At 37.2% G+C, this 24,577-nt stretch overlaps 2 protein-coding genes and 1 long non-coding RNA gene across 3 annotated transcripts; 1 reads left to right on the top strand and 2 right to left on the bottom strand.

The window, feature by feature from the left end:
• The first annotated feature begins 8,161 nt into the window (after positions 1 to 8,161).
• On the top strand, positions 8,162 to 15,017 carry LOC122652682 (vacuolar-sorting receptor 6-like). Its single transcript, XM_043846493.1, has 12 exons — positions 8,162 to 8,777; positions 9,560 to 10,252; positions 10,359 to 10,447; positions 10,773 to 10,842; positions 11,517 to 11,600; positions 11,699 to 11,775; positions 12,137 to 12,218; positions 13,897 to 13,979; positions 14,093 to 14,156; positions 14,275 to 14,403; positions 14,679 to 14,782; positions 14,915 to 15,017. Exons 1-12 carry the CDS (start codon positions 8,474 to 8,476, stop codon positions 15,011 to 15,013), a joined length of 1,878 nt encoding a protein of 625 aa, XP_043702428.1. The 5' UTR covers positions 8,162 to 8,473; the 3' UTR covers positions 15,014 to 15,017.
• LOC122652690 lies at positions 8,295 to 15,285 on the bottom strand. Its single transcript, XR_006331630.1, has 4 exons — positions 15,155 to 15,285; positions 11,086 to 11,089; positions 9,964 to 9,967; positions 8,295 to 8,305 (listed from the first exon to the last, which is right to left on the bottom strand). It is a non-coding gene; the product is annotated as an uncharacterized LOC122652690 (long non-coding RNA).
• Positions 15,286 to 18,912: 3,627 nt separating this feature from the next.
• On the bottom strand, positions 18,913 to 20,545 carry LOC122652685 (organic cation/carnitine transporter 3-like). The gene has a single exon (XM_043846496.1). It carries the CDS (start codon positions 20,510 to 20,512, stop codon positions 18,926 to 18,928), a length of 1,587 nt encoding a protein of 528 aa, XP_043702431.1. The 5' UTR covers positions 20,513 to 20,545; the 3' UTR covers positions 18,913 to 18,925.
• Positions 20,546 to 24,577: the final 4,032 nt, after the last annotated feature.

Genomic DNA, 24,577 nt, shown 5'->3' with positions numbered 1-24,577 from the left:
CCCTAAGCTACCCTTGACATCCAAACATAGATTTTGAAGGGTAGTATTATCAATTTAATTCTAATGTTTTAGTCCAAGGGTAAAATAGTCCTTTCATACCAACAACTAACAGCAGACTAACACCATTACTGTAGAGGAGGACGGATGAGTATTTTTAAAAACCAGGGGATGATTTGAGTTTCGTTTAAAAACTAAGGGGTGACGTGTAATTTAACCAAGATGAAACTTAATCTCTATAGGGGAGGTCACCTTAAAGCTTTATCTCTAGGGGAGGTGATCTTAATTAGGGTCACCTATTTATATGGTGGATCATTTAATATAAAAAGAGTAAACATCTAGTAGACCCCTTGAGGTTTGTTCACCTATCTTGTAACCCCCCATTTATTAAAACTTTACTTACGGACCCATATAATGGACGGAATACTCGTTCTGTTATAGTCAACAGGTTAAGTGATGATGTCAGTAGATTAAATGTTATGTAAATACCAAAAATACTCTTATACATCTTTAATGAAAATAGCTTAAGTGAAAATTACAATTGTATCCTTACTTCATCTCCAACCTTAGAATTAAGATTTGAAGATGCCGGCAGAGAGGAAGATCCAGGAAATCTCACTCATAATCGAAGGTATCCTTTCCCCTAACTAAATCACTCCTTAATTTTTCCCTAAATCCTATTCCATTTTCCTTAAATCACTTTCTTTGTGATGGCAGCAATGGCTACCTTTAGTTTCTCAATGTAATTCTTTCTACCAAATGCAAAAGATAGGCTTCCAGCTTTGATAGAGAAGGTGGCTTCTGAACTTGGAATATTAGATTGAAATCGGTCATAAATGGAGTAGAATCCACACAAAAAATTTCGACTGGGATCCATTGAAATTGGTCAGAATCAGTGGAGTTGCAGGTATGACTAAGTGCAGTGGTGAGTGGAGAAGATGAAGTGGCTCAATAGGTTCTGAGCCTTTAACTCCAAAATAAAAAAACCTTAGGGATTCCTCTCTCACAAAAGAGCACGCACCATCTCTTCCCTTTTGTCTTTTCTTCTCCTTGCAAACCCTGCACCGGATTCCTCTCTCACAAAAGAGCACACACAATCTTCCCTTTTGTCTTTTCTTTTGTTCCTTTTGGTAAAACCCTTTTGCCTTTTCTTCTCCTTGCAAACCCTGCACCAGATTCCTCTCTCACAAAAGAGCCAACGCAATCTTCCCTTTTGTCTTTTTTTATTTTCCTTTTGGTAAAACCCTTTTGTCTTTTCTTCTCTTTGCAAACCCTGCACTGATCCATTAGAGAGAGAGAGAGAGAGAGAGAGAGAGAGAGAGTATTGCAGAACTTAGAATCGATTAAACCGAGGAAAAGGAAAGAAAGGCCGTCTCAGAGGGAGAGGCAGTGCAGGAAAAAGAAAATCATGGAATAAAGGACCAAGACGGACGATGCTGATTTACTTCGAGGTTGAGCGGCAGTGGAAGGGATGGATTTGAATAAGTTTGTGTTTGAGGATGATGAAGATCAAGATGGGTAGTCTCTTCTTTTACTGCTATAGAAGATGGATCTCCTCCATTGGGTTGCTGTTATTGTTGAGGCTTTGACCCTTTTGTTTTTGCCTCTTTCTGTTTCTTCCTTGGCCCGTTCTTGACCTGCTTTTCTGTCTGATTTCAGTTGTTCCTCCGACAAGGGCACCTTGTAAAGTTGAAAATCTGACGGAATGGTTGGGCAGAGAGAAGGGCAGAATTGTCTTTTAAAATGGGCTTTGTATTTTATTAAAGATGTATAAAGGCTATTTTGATCTTTTACTTTGTTAAACTAACACCTAACTAACACCATGAGGTTAATGGGTCTGTAAGTAAAGTTTTAATATATGGAAGGCTACAAAATAGGTGAATAAACCTCAGGGGTCGGGATGTTTACTCATATAAATAATAAAAGGGGGGGGGGGGGGATTTTTTATCCGACTCTCTACATTGTAACTTTGATAGTCGTTGTCAGCATCTCACATAAACAACCAAGTAAAACATTGGGGGAAGAAAATACTCATATTCATTGGCCCATAAAAGGTACCTCTTATAATGAATCTTAAACTACCATTTTTGTTAAAACATAAAAAGGATACATAAGACTACCAAATACCTATATATATTTTTTTTCCATATAATGACTGGATCCAAAGTACTTTTGTGAGAAATTTTTTTTGAATAATTACTCAAAATTTTCAGATTGTTTATCTTTTTGAGGAGGATCTGTACTAGGTCTTGATCTACCACACAACCACCAGATGTCCACCTATGTGGAACACAAAGAAGAAAAGGAAGACTAAGGCTGCATTTGGTATGCATTCTTGAAATGCATCCAGGTCGATTTCGCATCCTTAGACAATAAAAACAACTATTTTTATCACCCAAGAATGTTAAATTGACTTGGAATGCATTCTAAGAATGCATACCAAACACAACCTAAGTAAATAAGCAAATGTCTGTTCTCTAAAATATGATATTGGTGGATAATGGTTAGATGAAGTTTTTTATTAGAGAAAAGAGATTATTAATTTAGACATTGGGTTCAATAAGTTATAATTTTACTTCTTTTTTTTTTTAATGTATTACACGAAATTTTTTTCAAAGGTTAATAATATCATTTTTTATGAGTACTAAAATATTGTGTATGACAACGACACCTTTTGATAATGATATAATGATATGTCACTTTCAAATTATTTTTGAAAATTTTTTTATAATCTTATCTTAAAGAATTTTTGGTAATAGAACAAGAGGCGATTAAAAGAAAGTGTTAAATTCTAAATACACCAATAGATAAGTTATTGTCTGACATGGTTTATACTAGAAAGACAAATCATAAGTTCTCTTACTTTCGTTCTATTACATATAAGGGAATAAGATACTTTTAACTTAATTTGATGTGTGTTTAGTGTTTTCCAATATCCAAAAAAAAGAAGAAAACAACTTAATTTGACAAGAAAATGGATTGCTAATGTACACTTTAAAAGCAATACCTTATTGGACATGTTTTCTACTACTTGGTGATCTTATGTTCTTGTCAGGAAAAACAAAAAGGTCAATCTTTCTTTCATAGCACAGGTGGATGATCCTCCTCCTCTTGAGTTTATTCTCCGCTGCCATCATTAGGTGCAGTTTTTATCTCAACAACGAAATATTTTAATGAAAACCAATTTAGAGTCTTTTTTTAGTATAATGATTTTAAATTGGTTGACAAGTCAATTCTAACATGCTCATTATTTAACTAATGGTCTATCATTATATGAAGAAATATTTCAATACGTAGTTAGTCATATGATTTGTAAATAAGGTTTAAAAATCTTGGTGATATTCAACACATACAATGCGCTGCTCCATTGTGATCAAGTGGTTACGGGTTCGAGTTTAGAAACAATCTCTCTATGAAAGTAGGAGTAAGGCTGCATACATTATAACCTTCTCCAGATCCTATAGTGACAGAAGCCTCGTGCACTGGGTATACCCCATTTAGTCCTCCATGTGGGTCTATGAATTTAAGAGAGAGAGAGAGAGAGAGATGTCAATACTTCTTCAGCCAGGTCCAAAATCCAATGGTAGCTTTAATTTATGTCAACTTCCAAAGCAGCATTTCATTAAAAAAAAAATCTAAAGCATCACATATGGTAGCTTTAACTTAATCATATATTTTAGTTTTTAATGGAAGATCAAAAACCCATAAATTAAAACTCTAATTAAAGGGAAGGCTGGAACCTGGAAGTCCCAAAATTTCATTGGAGAATCTAAATATCATTCAAACGTGACAAACCTGCAGCACATGGATATCAACTCTTAATTTATTTTTTTTAGGGTAAAGGCACATGGATATCAACTCATCACCTCAAGTGAGTGATTGATTGGTTTACAACAGTTGGTTGAATGGTTGGTGCCTACTTACATTTCAACATACCAAGAGGAGTCAAGAAGGAAGTATTTAAATAAGCTGAGCCTTGTAAGTTACAACCTTCCTATGATCTTATTAATTAGGAAGTATTTAAAGTAATTTAGCTTTGTAACTTGCAATCTTCCCAATTAACCATATTTTATTATTTAAAAAAAAAAAAAAAAAAAAAAACTAAGTTTTGCTAACTAGTTAACAAAAGTTGGGAAAAAACTCTTTGAGCCTAAGGCATACACTATGCCTCCTTGCATGTACTATCATAGTAATTTTTTAATGTTAAAGAAATAATGATTAAAAAAGTAAGGGAGAAAGAATGCAACCCGGCTGTGCGTTTTGTGTGGTTCCCATGCCTAGACACACTAGGCACCTTGACCGCTTGGAAATGACCGCCTTGCCCCCATGCAAAAGCAGAAATCCCAAGCAGTCCAAGCGCCTTGTGTCTCTAGGCATGGGAGCCGCACAAGGCACACGATCAAGTAGCATTCTATTTCCCAAAAAATAAATAAGAGAGGTTGTATCCTAAAAGTTTAAAGGGAAAAAGTTCTCTGTCCTGGAGTGTGGCCTACGCCAGCACTCCCATGAGTCTATCTCTCTCCTCCCCATGTGAAAAGACACATCTGCCCCTTGTTTTAAGGAGGAGAGAGATAGACACATAGGAGTGCTGGTGTACGCCTCACTCCCGTACAGAAAACTGCTTCCCAAGTTTAAATTATTCTTTTACAAGTTTTGCTCTGTGTAACCATGTTGGTTACACTACGAGTGTTATCATAAGGAACTTGTCCTTTTTGGCGCATGTGCAAAGGTCAATACTGGTATTATGAATCATAATTTTAAAATTATGACTAGATTACATGATAACTCTTTGGGAAGTAGTTTTTCTATCCGGGACACACTCCGATATGTCTCTCTCTCTCCTCCTTAAAACAAGGGGGCAAAGGTGTCTTTTCATATGGGGAGGAGAGAGATGGACTACGTCAGCACTCTCGGACAGAGTTCTTTTTCCCCAACTCTTTGGATTGAGTTTTCTTTCAAACAGAAAGAATTGCAATCTATTCACCACGGTGGCCTTAGCTGCTCGCAAGGTATCGAAATGGTATTTTGGGGAACATACTAAAACCCTAGGACGGTGCAGTGAATCGCCTTTTTGCATGCTTGAAGAAACTTGTTCCTAATCCTATTGTCTTATTTGTTCGATCACATCTTGTTAGGGCTAGGGGAAAAAAGATGATTACAAATTCTACGTAACCATGTTTTCGTACATAAAGAATAAATTTTAAATTTTTTACAATACACGTTTTATTTTTAAATTGAAAAATTAATAACCACCCACTACAATGTTTATTAAGAGAAAATAATATGGGAGATTGAGCACCCTTGTTCGCCTACTTAGCATATGCTAGCGCCTCCCTGTGTGTGTCTCTCTTTCCTCCTACAATAGGGAGTATATATGTCATTTCATAAGACAAAGATATTGGCACAGAAAGGTACTTGCATATACTACGCTATCTTGGCAACGCTCTTTCTCCCATAATATTAAATGAAAAAAGGTTCTCCGAACTGTTAGGGGTTGGGATATGATACATTAGCACCCTTTGTGTTTATATTGCCCATCTTCAAATGAAATGACATCGCTGCCGTCCAATGTAGAATACATATAGATCATTATTCCGCTTACTCGAAGAAGTATACCTTTCCCATATTATATATATAAAAGGGAAGGGATAGGCATGGCACCCATACTGGGTAAGCTACCTGGGGCAGGCATATGAGAGAGAGAGAGAGAGAGAGAGAGAGAGAGAAGCAAAATTCATGCCTTCCCCTAATAAGGGTAGTTTCTTCTTTATTATTTTCATTGACATTCCTGGAATCTGGATTCTGTCTTAGAAGAGACTAATCTTGAAATGACAGGATTGCCCACGTGTCAAAGCCACATCTGTACAAGTATTCTTATCTTCTCTTTACGTTACTAGCACAAGCAGAGTGCTTTGGACTTACCGTCCAACAGCCCCACCGGGGTGAATGGATTGCCAATCACATAGGGTGCGACTATACAATATACCGCTAGTATACTATTCCTCTCTCCTTTTTTTTTTATTTTTTTATAACTCAAATCGTCTGATTCCATTCATACTTGGGACATAATTACACGGGATGTGTGATAAGACAAAAAGAAACATTTGATTGAATTGGATTGAAATATGATACATGGCTGATCTAGATCATGTCATCTCTATCCAATAATCAGAATGGACATTTCATTTGCCCACATGACAAAATAAATGTTTTATGAGAATAACTCCGCTACATGATAAACTACGAGAAATTTGTTTGAGGTAATATGATCATATTCAATGGAGGTCTTTGGATGCCTTAATGCATAGAAATAATTTGGTTCACATTGAAAGAACTAAGAGAGACAGAGACAGACCCAAAGGACCTTAAAAGAAGTGATGAGGAAAGACTTGTATACTTTGGGCCTTATGTCAATGGCATCGAATAGATTTGATTGAGAGCACATTGGTATAGGGATGGGCTCATGGTTTTAGTGCATGGTATCGGAACGATTATCGGCAACACGGAAAATTGATACGATACTGATATGGTATCAACCTGGATCGGTTGTATTGGACAAAATTACCCCTTGATTTTCTTGCAAATGAGTTTTTGGATTATTTTACCCCTTGTCTGTACCGTGCTATCGGTACGATATCAGCCCGGTATCGATATCGACGATTAGCAAAACTGGTACGTATCGCCCATTACGATACCTAGAACCATGGATGGGCTCCTCTGTTGCACGGTAAGGCGTCCAACGCACATTCGAGAACACTTTGGGCTATGTGCCAATGTGTTGAGCTATGTGCTTGGATGATCCTAGCTGTCGGATATACACTGGAAACCCTACCGCGCCATTGGGATGAAATTTTGTAATGTTCCTGCTAAGACTGGCAGCCAAGGAAATGGGATCTTAAGAGGTATTTTAGAAAATACAAAAATCTTAGAGGGTACTTATGAACCCAAAGGGAAAGTGAATTATTCCATTTCCTTGGCTGCTAGCCCTGTAGCAGGAACATTCCTACTATGGACGTAGCAGCAAAACTTTTTCCACACCACTATGGATCCGGGTCCTTGGCATAGAGGAAATAAGCCATTTCAGAGTTGCTTTCCTAAACATTTGCAAATCCTTCTGCTAACCGTGTATGAAAACTTTTCCATTTATTTTTATTTATTTACGTAAGCATAAACAGTTTCTGTCAAATGGGATTATAATTTAAAGCAAAAATGCAATATGCATGTGTTGTCAATCTTAATAACACATCCGTATTAATTTTAGCCACGTGGTTTATGATGTGGCAATTTTCAACTGGACAAGTAGGGTTCTTTATGAATCAACCATATGTCAAATTTAATCATTTAAAAATAAAATGAAATAATATGTTAATATATATTTTGTTTAGAATTAAGAATATTAATAAAAAATAATTCTGTTCAATTTTGTTAGTTCTATCTATGGAAGCTTCTAACATAGACTTAGTTAAGACTTCAGAGAAATGAGTTTCCCTTCAAACATGGTGGGGAGGGTAGTTTCGACTTTGTCAATAGCAATCTCATATCTCACATGACAATCGCACGCGAGCATGGTACAGCTACACCGCTCCTGATGGGATCACTATCATGCAATGGGACCCACACTCTTGCCATATTGCCAAACAATCCACATCAGCCCTCCAAGCATCAATGACTAAACCCTGCACTGGATAAACAGTAAAACACCATATCAGTTACACTTTATTACAATCAAACCGGAAACACCAAAACTTTGTTGGCAACGACTTTACTTAACTAAGTGGACTCTCATTTTAAGATTTAATTAACACTTGAATGCTAATCTTTCCTTTTCATGTTTCGTCATTTCTTTCTTTGTTTTTGGCTTATTTCCTTGACGTAATTGCTTACTTGTCACCGTCCAGTATTCGATAATTCCAACCCTCCTTAGTAAGCATTCCCAGGAGAATAAATAAATAAATAAATAAACTCTAATCTCCAAAATCAGATTAAAGGCCCTATTTAGAAGGTCAAGATCAGATGCACTGATGCCAATTAGATGGTTAAGAGTTAAGACTAGTGGGTGCCATCATTGACTTACATTTACGGGACTCATCGGTCATTCTTGGGAAAGCCAAGCACATTTCAAGGAAAAGGAGAAAATTTCTCTATCTCTCTCTCTCTCTTGCTCTGTGTCTCGTTCCCTGGTACTTCCGCTTGCTTCGTCAACCTTTCCATGTCGTTTATTTAACGTTACAGAGAGAGGTAAACGAGAAGACTTGTCTCTCTCTCTTTCACTTCTTTGTGAATTCATTCTCTCTGCCCAAGTTTCTGTCTTTCTATATCTTGTGTCTCTCCACCTGGAGACTGTTGGTAACAATCCGGATACACTCGTTTTAATTTCTCTTCTGCTTCTGTTTCTTCTTCTGAGCACCCATTTCTCTGCTTCATCTTATAAAAAATAGGCCCAAAACGAGAGAGAAAAAAAAAACAATAGTTTCCAATGCGGATTTTCATAGAATTCTTAGTTCTATTGCTGCTCTTAACATTGTTTGTTAGCTGTACTAGCCCTGTTTATGCTCGATTCGTTGTGGAGAAGGAGAGCATCAGTGTTCTCGAACCAGAGAGTCTACGTTCGAAGCACGATGGATCGATTGGGAATTTTGGCATTCCTAACTATGGAGGAACCTTGATGGGATCCGTTGTTTACCCTGGAAAGGGTTCTAATGGCTGTTCTTCCTTTAAAGGCGATAGCCCTTTTAAACCTCGGTCTTCTCGTCCTATCATTCTTCTTCTGGACCGGGGAGGTATTCCCTTAATTCAATTCAACTTTCCGTTATTCCTTTCTTGTAATCTCATTTTGAATGATGAACTGGGATGCATCAATAATGGAAAGTTGTTGGTATTTATTGCTTGAGCTTCTTGTATGAGAATGTCAACGGCTGCCTTTGAACACAAGTTTGTCCATTGATGGTTTGTTGTTTATTTCTGGGTTTTTGTTTTGAAATTGTTTCGATCATACAGCATCAAGTAACGGGTAGCTTTTAGTTTTACATGTTTCATCTTCTTTTCAAGAGTTTTGTTATATTGGCTGTGAAAAGAAAACCATTTCAGATGATGACTTGTCTATTTCTGTATCGTTTTTCGATTTAATCAACCTGCCTAGAGCAAACTCTTCTGCTTTTCTCTTCGTTCTACCTATTCTTGTCTCCCTATTTGGATTTCTCTCTTTTTTCTGCTTCATCTTTGTTCCTCCTTTAATTTTTGGGACTGATTTGATTGTTCGTTGATTTCAAATTTTTTCCTTTTAAAACTGGTCCTCCAGCAAGAATTCATGTCTTTCTGCGGATAATCTGTCAATTTAGTTTTCATTGGTTTTATTTCTAGTTTACTTCGGTTTCTAATTTTTGTATGGAGGATATTATTGAATTCTGACTACCCTTCTTCATATCTAAGAAATTTTTCAGTGTCCAGTCACCTAGGAAGAAACCTTAATAATGGGTTATGTCCTTATTACTTCTTGGTGTCTTCAAATTCTTAATTTCTTAAAAAGTACTCTTCTTGATTTGTTTCCACTTTTGCCCTCTAGAATGCTACTTTGCTCTGAAGGTATGGCATGCTCAAGAGGTTGGAGCTGCTGCTGTTTTAGTGGCGGATAACATTGAGGAGCCTTTGATAACCATGGATTCTCCGGAAGAGAACATTGATTCAGATGGTTACATAGAGAAAATCAGCATCCCATCCGCTTTAATACAACGGTCCTTTGCTGGTAGCTTGAAGAAAGCCTTGCAGAAAGAGGAAGAGGTTGTCATAAAATTAGACTGGACAGAATCGATGCCCCACCCTGATGATAGGGTTGAATATGAATTCTGGACCAATAGCAATGATGAGTGTGGGGTCAGGTGTGATGAGCAGATGAATTTTGTTAAGAATTTCAAGGGTCATGCTCAGATTCTTGAGAAGGGTGGTTATACCTTATTCACGCCCCGGTACATAACTTGGTACTGTCCAGAAGCCTTCATTCTCAGCAGCCAATGTAAATCTCAGTGCATAAATCATGGGAGGTACTGTGCACCCGACCCGGAGCAGGATTTTACCAAGGGTTATAATGGGAAAGATGTGGTATTTGAGAACTTGAGACAGCTTTGTGTGCACCGAGTTGCCAACGAGACCAATCGGTCTTGGGTTTGGTGGGATTTTGTGACAGATTTTCATGTCAGGTGTTCAATGAAGAAGAAGAGATATAGCAAAGAATGTGCTGAGGATGTCATGAAATCACTTGGTGGGTGCTAAAATCAGTTATATTGTACACAAACAATTTAATTTTCATCTTTTTTTTCTCCCTTTTGACTGTCTATCATGCTAATGATTTTAAGCTTTTGTATCAGATTTGCCAATTGAAAAGATTGACAAATGCATGGGTGATCCTGAAGCTGATGCGGAGAATGAAGTGTTGAAGACAGAGCAGGACCTCCAGGTTGTTTTCTTTTTTGTAACTCTTCTACTTTCCTTAATTGTCCCTATAAAAAGTAGAAGAGGTTCTCATAAACTTACAACTTGTATCAAATGTCTTTCAGAAGTTACCACTTGAGGATAAAGTTTCTATAGATTTTAAAGCATAGTAGACTTATGAATTTACTATCTTCATTGTACAAAATCTGAGGTTATCATAAACTCAATCGGCACATAGATATATCGGCTGAAAAGGTTCTCAATGTCTTAGGACACAGCATACTCATAAATTTCTTATTCAAATTTGGAATGCTAAGTAAACTCATAGCTATTTTTTTAATGTAATCCAGGTTGGCCGAGGATCTCGGGGTGATGTTACCATCTTACCAACTCTAATCATTAACAATATTCAATATCGAGGTTTGTTATGCAATGCTCATGTTAGGCTATGTTATATTACTAAACGTTTTTGTTCACTTTGTCTCTTCACCATTAGTAATGCATGCATGAGGATCATATAGCAGTATTATGGAAGTCTTTTGTTGGAATATTAACTGTATTCTGTAGCAATAATAAAGTTTATCACAATGAGTAATGAAAATTCTTGTGAGACTGGGCTCTGAATTTATCATCATTTTATGTTCTAGGAAAAATGTGCATAACTCAGCTCATCAAGTGTCCTGAAGTTGTTTCATTTTGTTCCTTGATTTAGTTTTCTTTTGGATGGGTGAGGGTGAGAGATACCCTAAGATGAAGATAGGTTTTAATGGTCTATGACCATGTTTACGATGTTAAATTTGCAGTCTGTATTCTGTATCAACTTATGATAATATTTGCCTGAAAATCAATTATCTCCCTGTTGTTTCGCATTTGAAAGAACTACGGGAAATGCATTATTCATCAATTTGACATGTAATGATTGCTTCTGTTTCCTATGTTTAGGTAGTTTTTCATCATTTTACTTGTCTTACCTAGTTTTTTTTTTTTTTTTGTGGGGGGGGGGGGGGTGCGGGTGGTTATACTTGTGGTACAAGCTTTTTATCTTTGAGCAACATCCTCAGGATTGCGAAGCTTTATTTTTGCTTGGTGTGCAGGAAAGCTGGAGAGAACTGCTGTGCTGAAGGCAATATGTGCTGGATTTAAAGAGACTACTGAACCAGCAGTTTGTCTGAGTGGAGGTCAAAACTTCTTGTCCTTCTAATCAATATTGATTGTTGAAAATTATTTTATGGATCTACTTGTTGACATTTATTATAACTTTCTATATTTTCTACAGATATTGAGACTAATGAATGTCTGGAAAGAAATGGAGGTTGTTGGCAGGATCCCCAATCTAATATTAGTGCTTGCAAGGTATTCAAGTTATTGCCATCTGCAAGTTTGGTTTTTCTGGTTTTCAAGTTGTGTTGTCTATTGGGAACAAATTATAGGAGCAGTTGGTTAATTAGATTTTGGGGATTTCACATTCTGTATGATTATGTGTACCTTCAAAACCCACCTAATTCCAGTTGCATGAACACCTTTGTAGATGAAACTCGGTTACTGTTAAATATATATTAAAAAAAATTTATTCACTTTCCCTTTTTTAACATAGATGAAATCTCTTTTCTATAACAGGTTGAGCCAATGTATGTCTTTGTATAAGTTAGATCTTTTAGGATTTCTTCAGAAATATTCATTTTTTGCTGATCTTCTGTCACTTCTCTTTGATTAGGATACTTTCAGGGGCAGAGTTTGTGAATGCCCTGTGGTTAATGGTGTTCAGTATCATGGAGATGGTTATGCATCTTGTGCAGGTACCCCTTTTCCTTGTTTTGGCTTAATGTTATGAAACAACTCAAACTTAGGCAGAAAATAATTTTTTTTTAATTAAATAGTCACTAGTACACAGAGACATTGTGCCTCTAGTCAATATTTATGCTCAAAACAGCCTACACAATCTTCTGTGAGACATTACAAATTCTCTTATCAGTAGATGGGGATTATTCTGGTTCAAGTAGCACCTCTATGTTTTTAATTCTTAATGCTGTTATATCATTTGATCAGTGGTACATGTCTAATAAGAAATTGGATTATGATACATTGTATAGATGTAATTTTTTTCTTCGGACATCAAATTTTCTCCTTCCACTAGATTTCTAGATGATCTTTAGGGACCTGACTTCTAACATCCTGTTATTTTCAACAATTTTACAAAATATTTCACACTTTAAAAGTCAGTGATGCCTTCAACAGGATCCCTAGATGATAGTGACAGCTTCCGCAGGATCCCCGAATGATTCCTATGAATAACTGACTTCAAGTATCACATTTGCAATAATTGGACTCATTTGATCACACCTTAAAACATAGCGATCCAACTAGTCCTGAAGTCTATAAAAGGGTTAGACAGCATCTCAAGCTCCAACAACAATATCCAGTCTTCTCATCTGTACATTTAGGGATTATCTTGAAACGTGGGCATTACACGTTAATTGTGTAGCCTGTCTTTTTTATTGTTATTGCACTCCTGTGGTACCATTAAAATATTCTTTGTATACCATCCTTTTATGTGGATATCATTGAATATGTTTTCAATATGGGTCAGAATTAGAGCTTGATACCAAATTTTAGTCATCTTCAATCATCATTGTTATATCATTACAAGTCTTAGGCCGTCTGTGCGGAGTCGGCTACACAAGTTCTACCCTGCTATTCCATTTTAGCCAGAAATAGCTTCCATTTAAATGTTTCTTAACATAAACTACCCAGTGATACCCTTTCCATCATCTCTTCATCTTCCTAGAGCCTACAACTTGCACCAGAACTCTCATTTATATATATATTGAGACTTTTGTTGGTGCTACAATCAACCCTCTGTCATCTTATTTTTTGAAGCAACTCTTAGGCTTACTTAGACGTGTTTGATCATGATGGTTTGGGGTTTCTGAAGCCTGCAACTCATCCAAATTAGTGTCCTCTTCTGAGCTAATTTCTTTGTCTAGGTACATTTCTTATTGGACAGTATACATCCGAAAGTAGACTGCATTGTGGCCTTCCTATAAAACTTCCTCTCTAGTTTGATTTATGTGCATTGATCACATATGGCTCTAGGGATATATCCTCTTCAGCTTCTCCCCGTGGATAATCAAAACTGTGGTAGAAATGATTGTTTTCAGTTGCTCCATGTCTCTTTAACTGTTTCAGCGATTTTTTCTTTCCTCTTCTAAATGTTATTTTATAAGTCTTGTTTTAATAAGGTTTATTTTCTTTCTGGAATAAGAACCAGGATCTAATAATTCTAATAAGTAATAGTTCAAGATTTTAACTGTAATTTGAAATTCAATATTGCACTATTAATTTCATAATTTAAATGAAAAATACAAATAGAAGTTGGGGATTTCCAGGATTGATACCCACTTTAGCCTGGATTAATTGCCAGTAACACCCATTATAAAGTCAGCACTGAAACAACTTGTTTTTTCTTCTTGACAGCGGTGGGACCTGGAAGGTGTGCTCTGAATAATGGTGGTTGCTGGTCGGATAGTAAAACTGGAAAAACCTTTTCAGCTTGTTCAGTTCTGTGTCATTATCCCTTATCTTTTGCCTTTTCTTATGGTCCCTCCATAGTTTAGTTAGTTATACTTCAGTGTACACGTTCTATCTTATGACTCTCATTTTCCTGAAACAGGAGTCTCTGCTAACAGGTTGCCAGTGCCCGTTAGGCTTTACTGGGGATGGTCTTACATGTGAAGGTGCTTTTCTGATTTTTAATCTTGGCTAACAGGATACTTCCATCTCTTTGTTTTGACATATTGTTCCTCCTCTCTGTTATCCGAGTAACCATTATATCCCACTTCTGATTGTGTGTAGATATTGACGAGTGTAACGAAGGTCTTGCTTGTCAGTGTGATGGTTGCACTTGTACAAACACATGGGGTGGATATGACTGCAAGTGCAAAGCAGACCACCTTTACATAAAGGAACATGACACATGTATCTGTAAGGAGAACAAAGTCTAGTGGAATAACCGTTTGCCACAGGGATAGATTATATCTTAGCAGCTAGTTTTTTGCACTCTAGATATATTTATTAGGAAACAGGATTTCAGATCTCATGATCTCATAAACTTCACAGGTTCTTGTGCATGTTTTGGATGTCTTAGTTTGAGGCTTTGATTTAGCAGCAAACCTACTAGCGCCACTCTGCTGTTGGGGCGAGCAGAGGTGTGGGGTGCACATAAAATGTCTCATTATACTTTTTCCTCTGTTTTACAGCTCAAAGCACATCAGCATTTGCATGGTTTGTTTCAATGTTTGTCCTCGCTGCTGTTGTGGGGGCTGCTATAGCAGGTTACATATTCTACAAATACCGGCTCCGGGTATGCAAGAGAACTAAGGGCACATGAGCTCTCTATTGTTTTTTTAAGCAGAACTGATTTTATATCTGCGTATATTACTCTTAATGAGTATTTGATTCTTGATCCTTATTTTCTTCTCCTTTTTAAATGCAGTCATATATGGACTCAGAGATCATGGCTATCATGTCACAGTACATGCCAATTGATAACCAGACCCAAGTTGAATCCCTACATCAAGGTACCACGGCATAATGAGGTACTTCCCTTTTCCACAACTGTGTTGTTTTCTTTCTGTTTGACACAGTATTGTGTATTTACTGTATCTCTTTAATGAACTTCCATTTCCAGTTGCCTCACTTTCTGATATGTTTGCACATGGTGGGATACTTGTACAAAGAAGAATTGAGGCAAATTTGAAACCAGTATAGGAATGTGTGACAGAAAGGATGTTGCAGTGGCAGTGGCCAAACTTTTTGATCCATCTACTATTGTTAGCTGCAACAGGAAGCGCGAGTTTTTTCCCCTTCACCAAATCCATACAGGAAGATATTGTGCATTACCATACATACAGGAAAAATAAAAAAAATAAAAAAAAAATCCACTCTTCACAGAACTATTTTTTCTTCTTTTTGTGTAGGTGAAAAAATAAATGCATTGTAAATAGTAAAAATAAGGAGTTCTATGGTTCTATCAATTTTAAAAATTAAAAAAAATAAAAAACAAAAAAGAAATAAAATACTTTATCGTATGATGCTTCTGCTTCTTTTAATGGACCTGGTTTTCCTAATAAGCGGTTTTAAGGAAAGATCTCCTTAACGGGGAAAGAAAAGAAGTGACAATCATTCTAACTTAGAATCAGTTTCAGGGTCCCTAGAGTATTAGAGGAGTCTCCAATCTGAGTCTTGCTTATCCTGAGAAGTAGGAGATTGTGAAGCTTTAGGAAATGTCTTCTTTGGGGGAAAGCCCATCAAATTTGTTAGAACACTCAAGTGTATTGTGAACCAACAAAACGCACACCAGGACCAAGTACAACAGATGCCCATAGTGTCACAGGACTGTGTGATCAAATTATGAATCCCATTTGACTTTTAGGTTGAACTGTGGAAGGGCTTGCTTGTTCTTCGTCATTGAGGAAAGGAATGTGAAGGGCTAGCCTAACCACCAAAATTCAAAACCAAGTGGGTCTTTCTGCTTTGTGAGTTGTGACAAGGTAATCTGTGACTAAGAAATTCTCTCCCCTTGCCATTTGGTAAGACAATGGTGGATTCATGATTTCATATTATGGAGGAATTAGAATCATCCATCCCATCAATAAAATTTCAGCCCCATCAGAAGGGAAAGTGCCTTAGAGTAATTTTAAATCGACAAAAAAACAATTGACAAAAAAATTAACATTAATCCTACTAAATTCTATACTAAAAAGGGCAAAAGATTCAAGCTGGGGGAAATGCCTGGTTTTTTGAAAAAGGTCAATCTGTGTAAAAAAATACCAAAGGTTAAGATTGTCTCCAAACTCAATCCTCTCCCAGGACGAGGCGGGATCCAGTTCTCGTACGAGAATGCCTCGCAGGCGTATAGATGGAATCCATCATGTGGGTCCCACCTGGATTTGGATCCTCTACTGCCAAGCTGCCCGACAGGACCGTGCTGCCCAGACACGGCGCTGTGCACAATGTCCGCCTTACCCCTGCCCAAACGCCTTGCCCAAGTGGGGGTAAGGCGGTCTTTGCACGCAGCGCCGTGTCTGGGCAGCATGGTCCTGCCGGACAGCTCGGCAATAGAGGATCCAGATCTGTCCCACCTGGGGTGGATTCCGTCTATATATGCCTGTGAGGTCGTACGAGAATGAGATCCCAACTCACTCTACATAGGTAGGCTGCAGGACCAACACTGGCTAATGGCCATTTATATAACTCATGTATGTCGTATTGGAGAAGGATCAACATGCGGGCAAAGCAAATATATTGGCATCTTACATACCAAGCTAATGAAGGGCAAAGTAAATATATTGGCATCTTACATACCAAGCCAATGAAGGATAGGGAGAGAGTGTATTTTTGTCAAGGTTTTAAAAAACAGATTCAGGGATCGAATCGTGGAGCCGAAAATATGTTAGAATGGGTAAGAATCGGTTGGATCGGCTGTAGCCGAATCCAATCCAAATTAGCCAATTCACTAATCCAATTCTCAAATTTTAACATCCTAATTTTAGTACATGTCAATTCTTCAAATAAGAAGGTTCACATGATTATTGAGGAGAGAGAAACATGATTACTGGGGGGAGAAGAAAAGGAAAAAATGTGTGTATACATACGCAAAAGGCTTGGTCCTCCTTTAGGCTTAGGCTTGGGCTTGGGTGAGTTTCAAGTTAGCAAGGGTATTAACCCAAGCCCAAATCCAACCTAACCGTGGTTGGGCTGATGCAGCTCCTAGGTGAATTTTATTTTTAAATTTTTAGGGCTACTACCATTTTAAAGAGGAAATTGTGCTATTTCTTACACGGATTGATCAATGTGATAGAGACTCCCCCCATCCATTTCATTGATAAGTTTAAACTCTATGACAGATCTTGACAGCAAAGAATCAAAAGAGTCCCTTAATTAACTTCCAAATCTCATACCAATTCCAATGGTGATTACATTTGGAAAGGATGTCATGCATGATTAATTAAGGCAAGTGTTACGTACTCCATGTGTATATTATTTAATAATTAATTAATATTAAGTAGTTAATGAGTAGTAGTAAGTTTATTTAATATTAAGTAGTTAATTAGTGGTAGGTGTGTATTTAGTTATTAGCAATCGGATGAGTTGAAGAGAAAATGTATGAGAAGTTGTAGGAGTGAGAAGTGGATAGTTGTAATAACCAATTATTCTACGTGTATTTATTTGTGAATGGTGAAATAGATATCAGACTTTGAAAAATTAAAACTAATCTTGAGTTTATCTTGAGAGAGGCCGGCTACCTCCCAATTAGCCAAACGCCATTGCTTCGTCTCTAAAGCAAACTCTATCCCAAATTTATGTCTCTCTTCTTCTCTTTCTGTCTCTATTATTTTTATTTTATTTTATTTTATTTTCAGATTATCTTGCACGTAATAGCAAGATTTTTTTTTGGTAAAATTAATTAGGCAAGATTCAAACCCTAAAAAAAATTAATTATAATTAAGAAACAGGATACATGCCTGTCATCAGTGTTACGTGACACAGAGAAACAAGGATCAGAAGTAGGCCAAACAGTCCTACCTACCACGGACTGTTATTAAGGCAAGAACTGGTAATGGAAGAAAATAGCAGAGAGAGAGAGGGAAATGTGTTATATACATGCCCCTATTAATCTATCTGATCTGATTATTTATCAACTGATAATAACAAATTAAATATGTAATGATATTGAGGGTTCTTGAAGGTTTGCTAGATTTTAGAGATGATGGGAAATAGCTAAGACAACTGAGAGACATAGATTGTCAGCAAATCATATCCGCCGAAAGCAGTGAGGTTTGGATTACACAAGTCAATAATGTAAATGGATAGTTGAATCCGAATTCAATTTGCATCGGTATCTAGTCAAGAGACGTCTAGATCCGATCACATCTGATCCATATTCGAACTATTTACATCCAACGTGTGCTTATCCAGTGCTAGGGTTGTTGTGGTATACAGATTCCTCCGCACTCCGGCATCTGGGAAACCCATCACCATATTTATTAACAAAAAACATGTAAAAGAACCCCAAGGGGTTAGCGCAGCTGACTTGGAGGGGACATGAGACTCCGTCTCAGGAAGCGAGGTCTTGTGATCAAACCTTCGTTGCTGCATAATTTCTTGGGGCCACCCGCCTGAGGCTCACTAGGACCCAGAAGCTCCCGGTTCGGATACCCCTCCTGTTTCAAAAAAAAAATAAAAATGCATGTAACAGACAGATTCAATGATCTTTCTGTTCTCTCTCTCCTCACTCAAGCACTCCATTCTCTTTGTCAGCCCCACCCCCCAAAAAAACCAAAAAAATCATTTTTATCTTTTGAGATTTAATACACAATTGAATTACCCAAAAAAAAAATAAAAAAAAATAATACACAATTGGTCTCTTAAATGTACTAAAATATATTACATATTAAAAAAATAGAGAGAGAGAGAGAGAGAGAGAAAATTAGATGAGTTGAGGTCACGCAGATAAGGATGCATCGCCATTAGATGCAAGATAAGTTTCCTTGTACTCTTGTTCATCCATTGTGTCACAGAGTGTCGCACCCTTTGTCTCCGGTAAGAATGCCACAAACAATCCACAACACGCTATCACCAACCCAAACATTCCATACGACAAAAACTCGTCTTCCATCTTTCTCCCCACCGACACCAATACCGGACTAAACACTCCTCCAAACACCAAAGCTTGCCTCACTATCGACAGCGCCGAGTTTCTCACACTCGTCGGAAACAGTTCCAACGTATATATCATCACCACATTAAACGCCGTACAAGCACTGAAGAAAGATACCAATTCCAACCCTATCTGCAACTCCTTCCATGAATTACCTCTCCCTACTACCACACACATTATACTACAAACCCCACTCACTATCGTGAATACTAACACCGAACTCTTCCTACCCAGTCTCCCTATCAAGAAAAACGTTATCAACGAAGATGGCAACTCTGATAATGCGTTAAACGTCACGCTTAAGTAGAGGCTGAAGGCCAAGTTACCAAGCCCTAATGGCATTCCATAGTAAACCATTCCGATCCCAAAACCAACTGTCATAACCGCCGATAACCGTCGACGAGACCATTTCTTCCCCAATAATATCTTTATCGCCGAGAATAGATCCACGTTATTACTACTCGTGTCGTCGTTTTCTCCGATTGGTAATCTTGAGAAGCTATAGCTTATGCTACTCTGGGTTCTTGATCCGATGCTTTTCAGTGTCAGAATCGCTTCTTCTTTCCTTCCTCGAACCAAGAGCCACCTCGGTGATTCGCGGACTAGGAAATGAATTAAGATACAATAACAGATGGACGGCATCGATGTCCAGAGATAGAGGATTCTCCATGATGAGCCGTTGGTAAGGTAGGCTATGGCTGGTAAGGATAAGAAACCGATTGTGAAACAGATGAATCCAATGATACCAACTTGGCCTCTCCATTGTTTTCCGACGAGCTCCGTAGTCAAGACAAGTGCGGCGCTGCCGATGGTCGCCCGGCCGAACCCGCTGAGGAATCGGAGGGCGGAGTAGACCCAGACATTGGGAGAGAACACGGTGGAAGCGGCTGTTACCGACATGATCAGACATGAGAGGACTAGCATGTTCTTACGGCCGAGTGACGAATCGGCGAGTGTGGCTAGAACGAGTCCACCCACGAGACAACCCATGAAGAAGGAAGATGCCGGGAGACCAGCGATGACTGGTCCGGCGCATGTGAGATTCCACTCTGAAGCAATTGAGGATCTTAATGGGTTATCCCAGGACCATGAGCTTCTGGGTAATCCACAAGGGTTAGGGGCCCAGTTGCATAACTCGTCGTCCAAGCGAGTGCAGTGCCAGGTGGGATCGGCATCGGTGAAGACACTAATGAAGGTTTGTTGGGCATCGAAGGCCCAAGCGAAGGAGACGAGGATGGCTTGCAAGAGTTGGGCCCAACCGAAGGTGCCTATACACCGTTCGATGGTGGAGTCTAAGGAAGGGTGGTGCTTCTCGAGTAAAGGAGCTTCAGACTCGGTAGAGTTGGATCGAGGTAACGAAGAATCTGCCATTTCAGGCTATTTGAGAACTCAGAGACACACTTGTGTAAACCGTAGAAGACTTGAAGTGGAGCTGTGGAGAGCGGAAAGGGGTCTTTGCTTTTATAGATAGAGGTGCTCATGTGAACAAAGGATTGAAGACGGTGGGTTGGTTTTGCCGGTTCGTGTGACCCACTCCCCACCAATGTGAAATTAAGGGGCCCACTCACTCGGATCATATGTGAAAAACTATTGTTTTGGTATCTAAAACTTGATTCTACCAAAACAACCATTCCCACCCTTGTTTTAGCTGTCCTTTGGATGCAATCATATTTTATGCATTTGGTCAGACAATGAGTTGGCTCTTACATGGCAAAGATTCCTTCCGTAGATTTTAATTGACAAGTCAAAAAAGTTTTTTTTTTTATAAATTATATCTCTAAAGTATTAATATAAATCTGAAAATGCATTAAATTAGGAAATAAATAAGAACAAACCATAAAAATAAAAAAATAAAAGAGATTTCATTATGTGGATAACAACCTCCCATCCATCTTTCCATTTAGTGTCTTTTTACTAATTAGGATTTTAAAATTAGAAATCGCCGACGAAAATCCAGCTTAGCGCAAATTGTCTTCCTTCGACTCTTTCCCATGTTGTTGGGGCAAATGTCAGAAGAAGGAAATACCAAAGAATGTAATATTAATTTGTTCTCTGATTCTCTTTATATATATAAAAGCTCCTCTTTTTCTTTAAAAAAAAAAAAAGAAATCTATCCCTGTTGGTTTCGATTCATATTGGATCGTAATAAGTTGGAATCGGTCCGATTAAACCTAGAATTGGCATGGAAGGACAGAAATCGAGGAAATCTCAGGATGAATATTCTAATTTAAAACAAAAAAGAAAAAAAATCATTCTAATACAAATCGATCAATTCTCAATTCGATTCATTGATTTTTGAAACCCTGCTATTATCTTAATTATTAATGGTGATGAAGATGAACCATTACAATTGGATCAAGTTTCCCTTAGTCCATTATTTTTTGGCTTTTTTGGGTAAACATTCCCTAAAGCCATGATGAAGGACGAATTTTTCGATCCAAGGTCATCTATGCTTAGATGGGTGTTAAGACCCGTGAATCATGTGAGAAAAGAGATAGACATAAAAATGCTAATTCAGCTACCTAGGGCTAACGGCTCATCAAAGCTCATTACATTTCATGATCATTGAGAATGATAAATAACGAATAAACATATTTCAAATCAAAATATCATTAAAAATAGAGAATAGAATAGAGATAGAGATGGAACGAAGAAAGTGATGATGGAATTACGTGGAACCACTGGATTGTGGTCCAGGTTTTAGAAAAACTCTAATCGAAATTATCCAGACTAGCTTGAAGGGATTAGGGACGGACAAAACACGCCGTTATGTCCTTATATTTGTATACCAACAAAACCAGAGAGTGACCACCGAATTATTGCCACTGAAATTAGAGAGAGAGAGAGAGAGATTACTGTCCAAACAACCAAGATGATGAGTGAAGAATGTTTGCGAAGTTGGTATATTATTTCCATTCTCTCAAATGGGTTTTTGAAAATGATAAAAATTAATGTCCATACTTGCTAACACAAAGATTTAAGGGAAGTAGTTGTATATCTAGCACTCCCATCCTATGTGTCTATTTCTCGATCTCCTCAAAATAATGGGATAAGGATGTCTTTTCAATCTTTCATATAAAAAGGAGAGAGAGAGAGAGAGAGAGAGAGAGACTCATGGAAGTGCTGGCGTAGCCTACACTCTCATACACTCTCAGACAAAGGGTTTTTTTTTTAATATTTAAATGTATAAATCATGATAAAATGTTTCCCATAGAGTCCGTATATTATTTGCATTCTCTCATATGGGTTTTCTTTAAATTTTTTTTCTCCTCTCTTCTCTGTATCATGATTTCTCTCTCTTACCTGTGATGATTATGATCCGAACAAGAGGGAGAAAATAATAAATAAAAAACCATATGAGAGAATCATATTGAGATCATGATCCGGATTTTGAACAATAAAGACAAAAAAAAAACATATGGGAGGCAAGTAATATATTGACTTTGTGTGAAAAATTTTCTATATATATATATATAGAAAAAAAAATCCCCATAAGGCCAGTATATTACCTGCATATTTTCACACATTTTTCAGTATATTATTTTCATATTCTCACATTTTTTTATTATTTTTTTTATACATATTATAGACCAAAGAGTTGGAACAGTCAGAAATTCCCCACCTTATTTAATGCCTCGAAACTCCCACCCTCTCACATGCACGGCTTACACAGCCGTGAATGAAAACTGTGAACATTTTCCATATGTATAGAAAAATGTTCCCCATAAGGCCAGTATGTTATATGCATATTCTCACATGTTTTTAGTATGTTATTTTCATATTCTCCCATTTTTATATTATTTTTTCAATATATATTATATACAATGGGAAAATCAGTTAGGTAAAAAGGACACTATAACTTTACTTTTGTCCCCTTTTAATATAAGACACTTCTTTTTTCAATAAGAGTAATAAAAAGTCATTAATTTTACATGTGTTTGAAAAAAATGCAAAATAAGAACACCTCTTGAAAATGATATAATAGTAAATCACTTTCAAATAAATTTTGAAAATCCTTTTTTACCTTTGAGTTGAAGAATTTTTGAGAATAAAATAAGAAATAATCAAAAGAAGATCAGAGTTTCTCAATTCACCGCTTTTATTATAACAAGAAGCTATAAGTTATAGGGTTTTCTTCAAATGCCCCCTTGAATTTTTACTAATTTCAAATGCACCCTTACTTTCTAAATTATGTAACACTCTAGTCTTCTCCGTTAGTCTGGGACATGCGTTCTAACGTTTGGCATTTTTTGAACATGGTTAGACCATTTTGCCCTTGATAGGGTAAAATGATAAAAAATGTCCTTACCTGGAAAAAATTAAAAAAACTGCAACTCATGTTCCCAAAATCAATTGGGGAAGATGAGTTGCAGGTATCCTTGTATTGTATTGCTGCTCAAAACCCCTTTTGTCCACCTACAACTAAGCCAACTAAAACCCTTGAATCACCGTCGCATGCAATTCACCCTCTAGAAACGAATCCATCTACAACACCCAACCCTTCAACCCATTTGCAATCATCCCTTGAACCCATAAGCCATTCCATTTTTTTTTTTCTTAAGATTGGTGAGATTTGTAGGGATTTTTTTTTTTTTTTTCAACAGGTGAAACCCTAAACTCAACAGGTAATCTGCATTGAGAAAACCAAACATATTCACATAAAATGGATAATTAGTAATGGTGTGCTTACATTCAAATTTCCATTGTTGTTTCTGGTTTTGAAGCTCTAGTTTACTACTGGTTCAGGTCCAAACAGTTTATCAGTTTGCTTTACCTCTGCCTTCATAAACTCTGTTATTAGTTTGGCATAAAAATTTTATTTTCCTGCTATCTCCATGCCCTGCTCTGTTTTACATATCTGTCCAAATCAGCCTAATCACACCCCTCATTTTAGTTGAGATTTCAAAATTTTCAATCTCATGGTTTGTTTTGATTCATACATGCTCTCGACCTGAGTTTTAGAGAAATCAAGTCAATATCCTGTTGGTTATTGAATTTTTCCCTTGATCCTAAGTTTTGTTCCAGTTCGTTCCAAATCAGTCCCTTTCATTTGTGTTTCTTCTCTTTTAATTATTCAGTTTTGTCCTATAAAACCTTTGCAATTTCTCCACTACTCTCAATTTAGGGTTAGAATATCTAGACCTGCACCGAGAGATAGCTGAGGGACTTGTAACTCCAACTAAGAAGAAACAAGAAAATAAAAGAGAATTAGAAAAAATAAACAAAAATCAATAAAGGAACACACAATTAAACCATGTAACTTACTTTGGAAGTCACGATTCCAAAACCCCTTCTAGTTAGTCATGTAAAGATGCATTTGGACAAATGGGTATTTTGAGGGGGACATTTGGAAAAAACTTTTTTTTTTTTTTAAAATAAAAAACTGTCGGCTTCATAGCACATTAGTTGTATCACGCATGCACTAACATAAATTAG

The sequence above is a fragment of the Telopea speciosissima genome, chromosome 2, assembly GCF_018873765.1.
Source record: "Telopea speciosissima isolate NSW1024214 ecotype Mountain lineage chromosome 2, Tspe_v1, whole genome shotgun sequence".
Taxonomy (NCBI): domain Eukaryota; kingdom Viridiplantae; phylum Streptophyta; class Magnoliopsida; order Proteales; family Proteaceae; genus Telopea; species Telopea speciosissima.
This window is presented reverse-complemented; position numbering and strand designations above follow the sequence as displayed.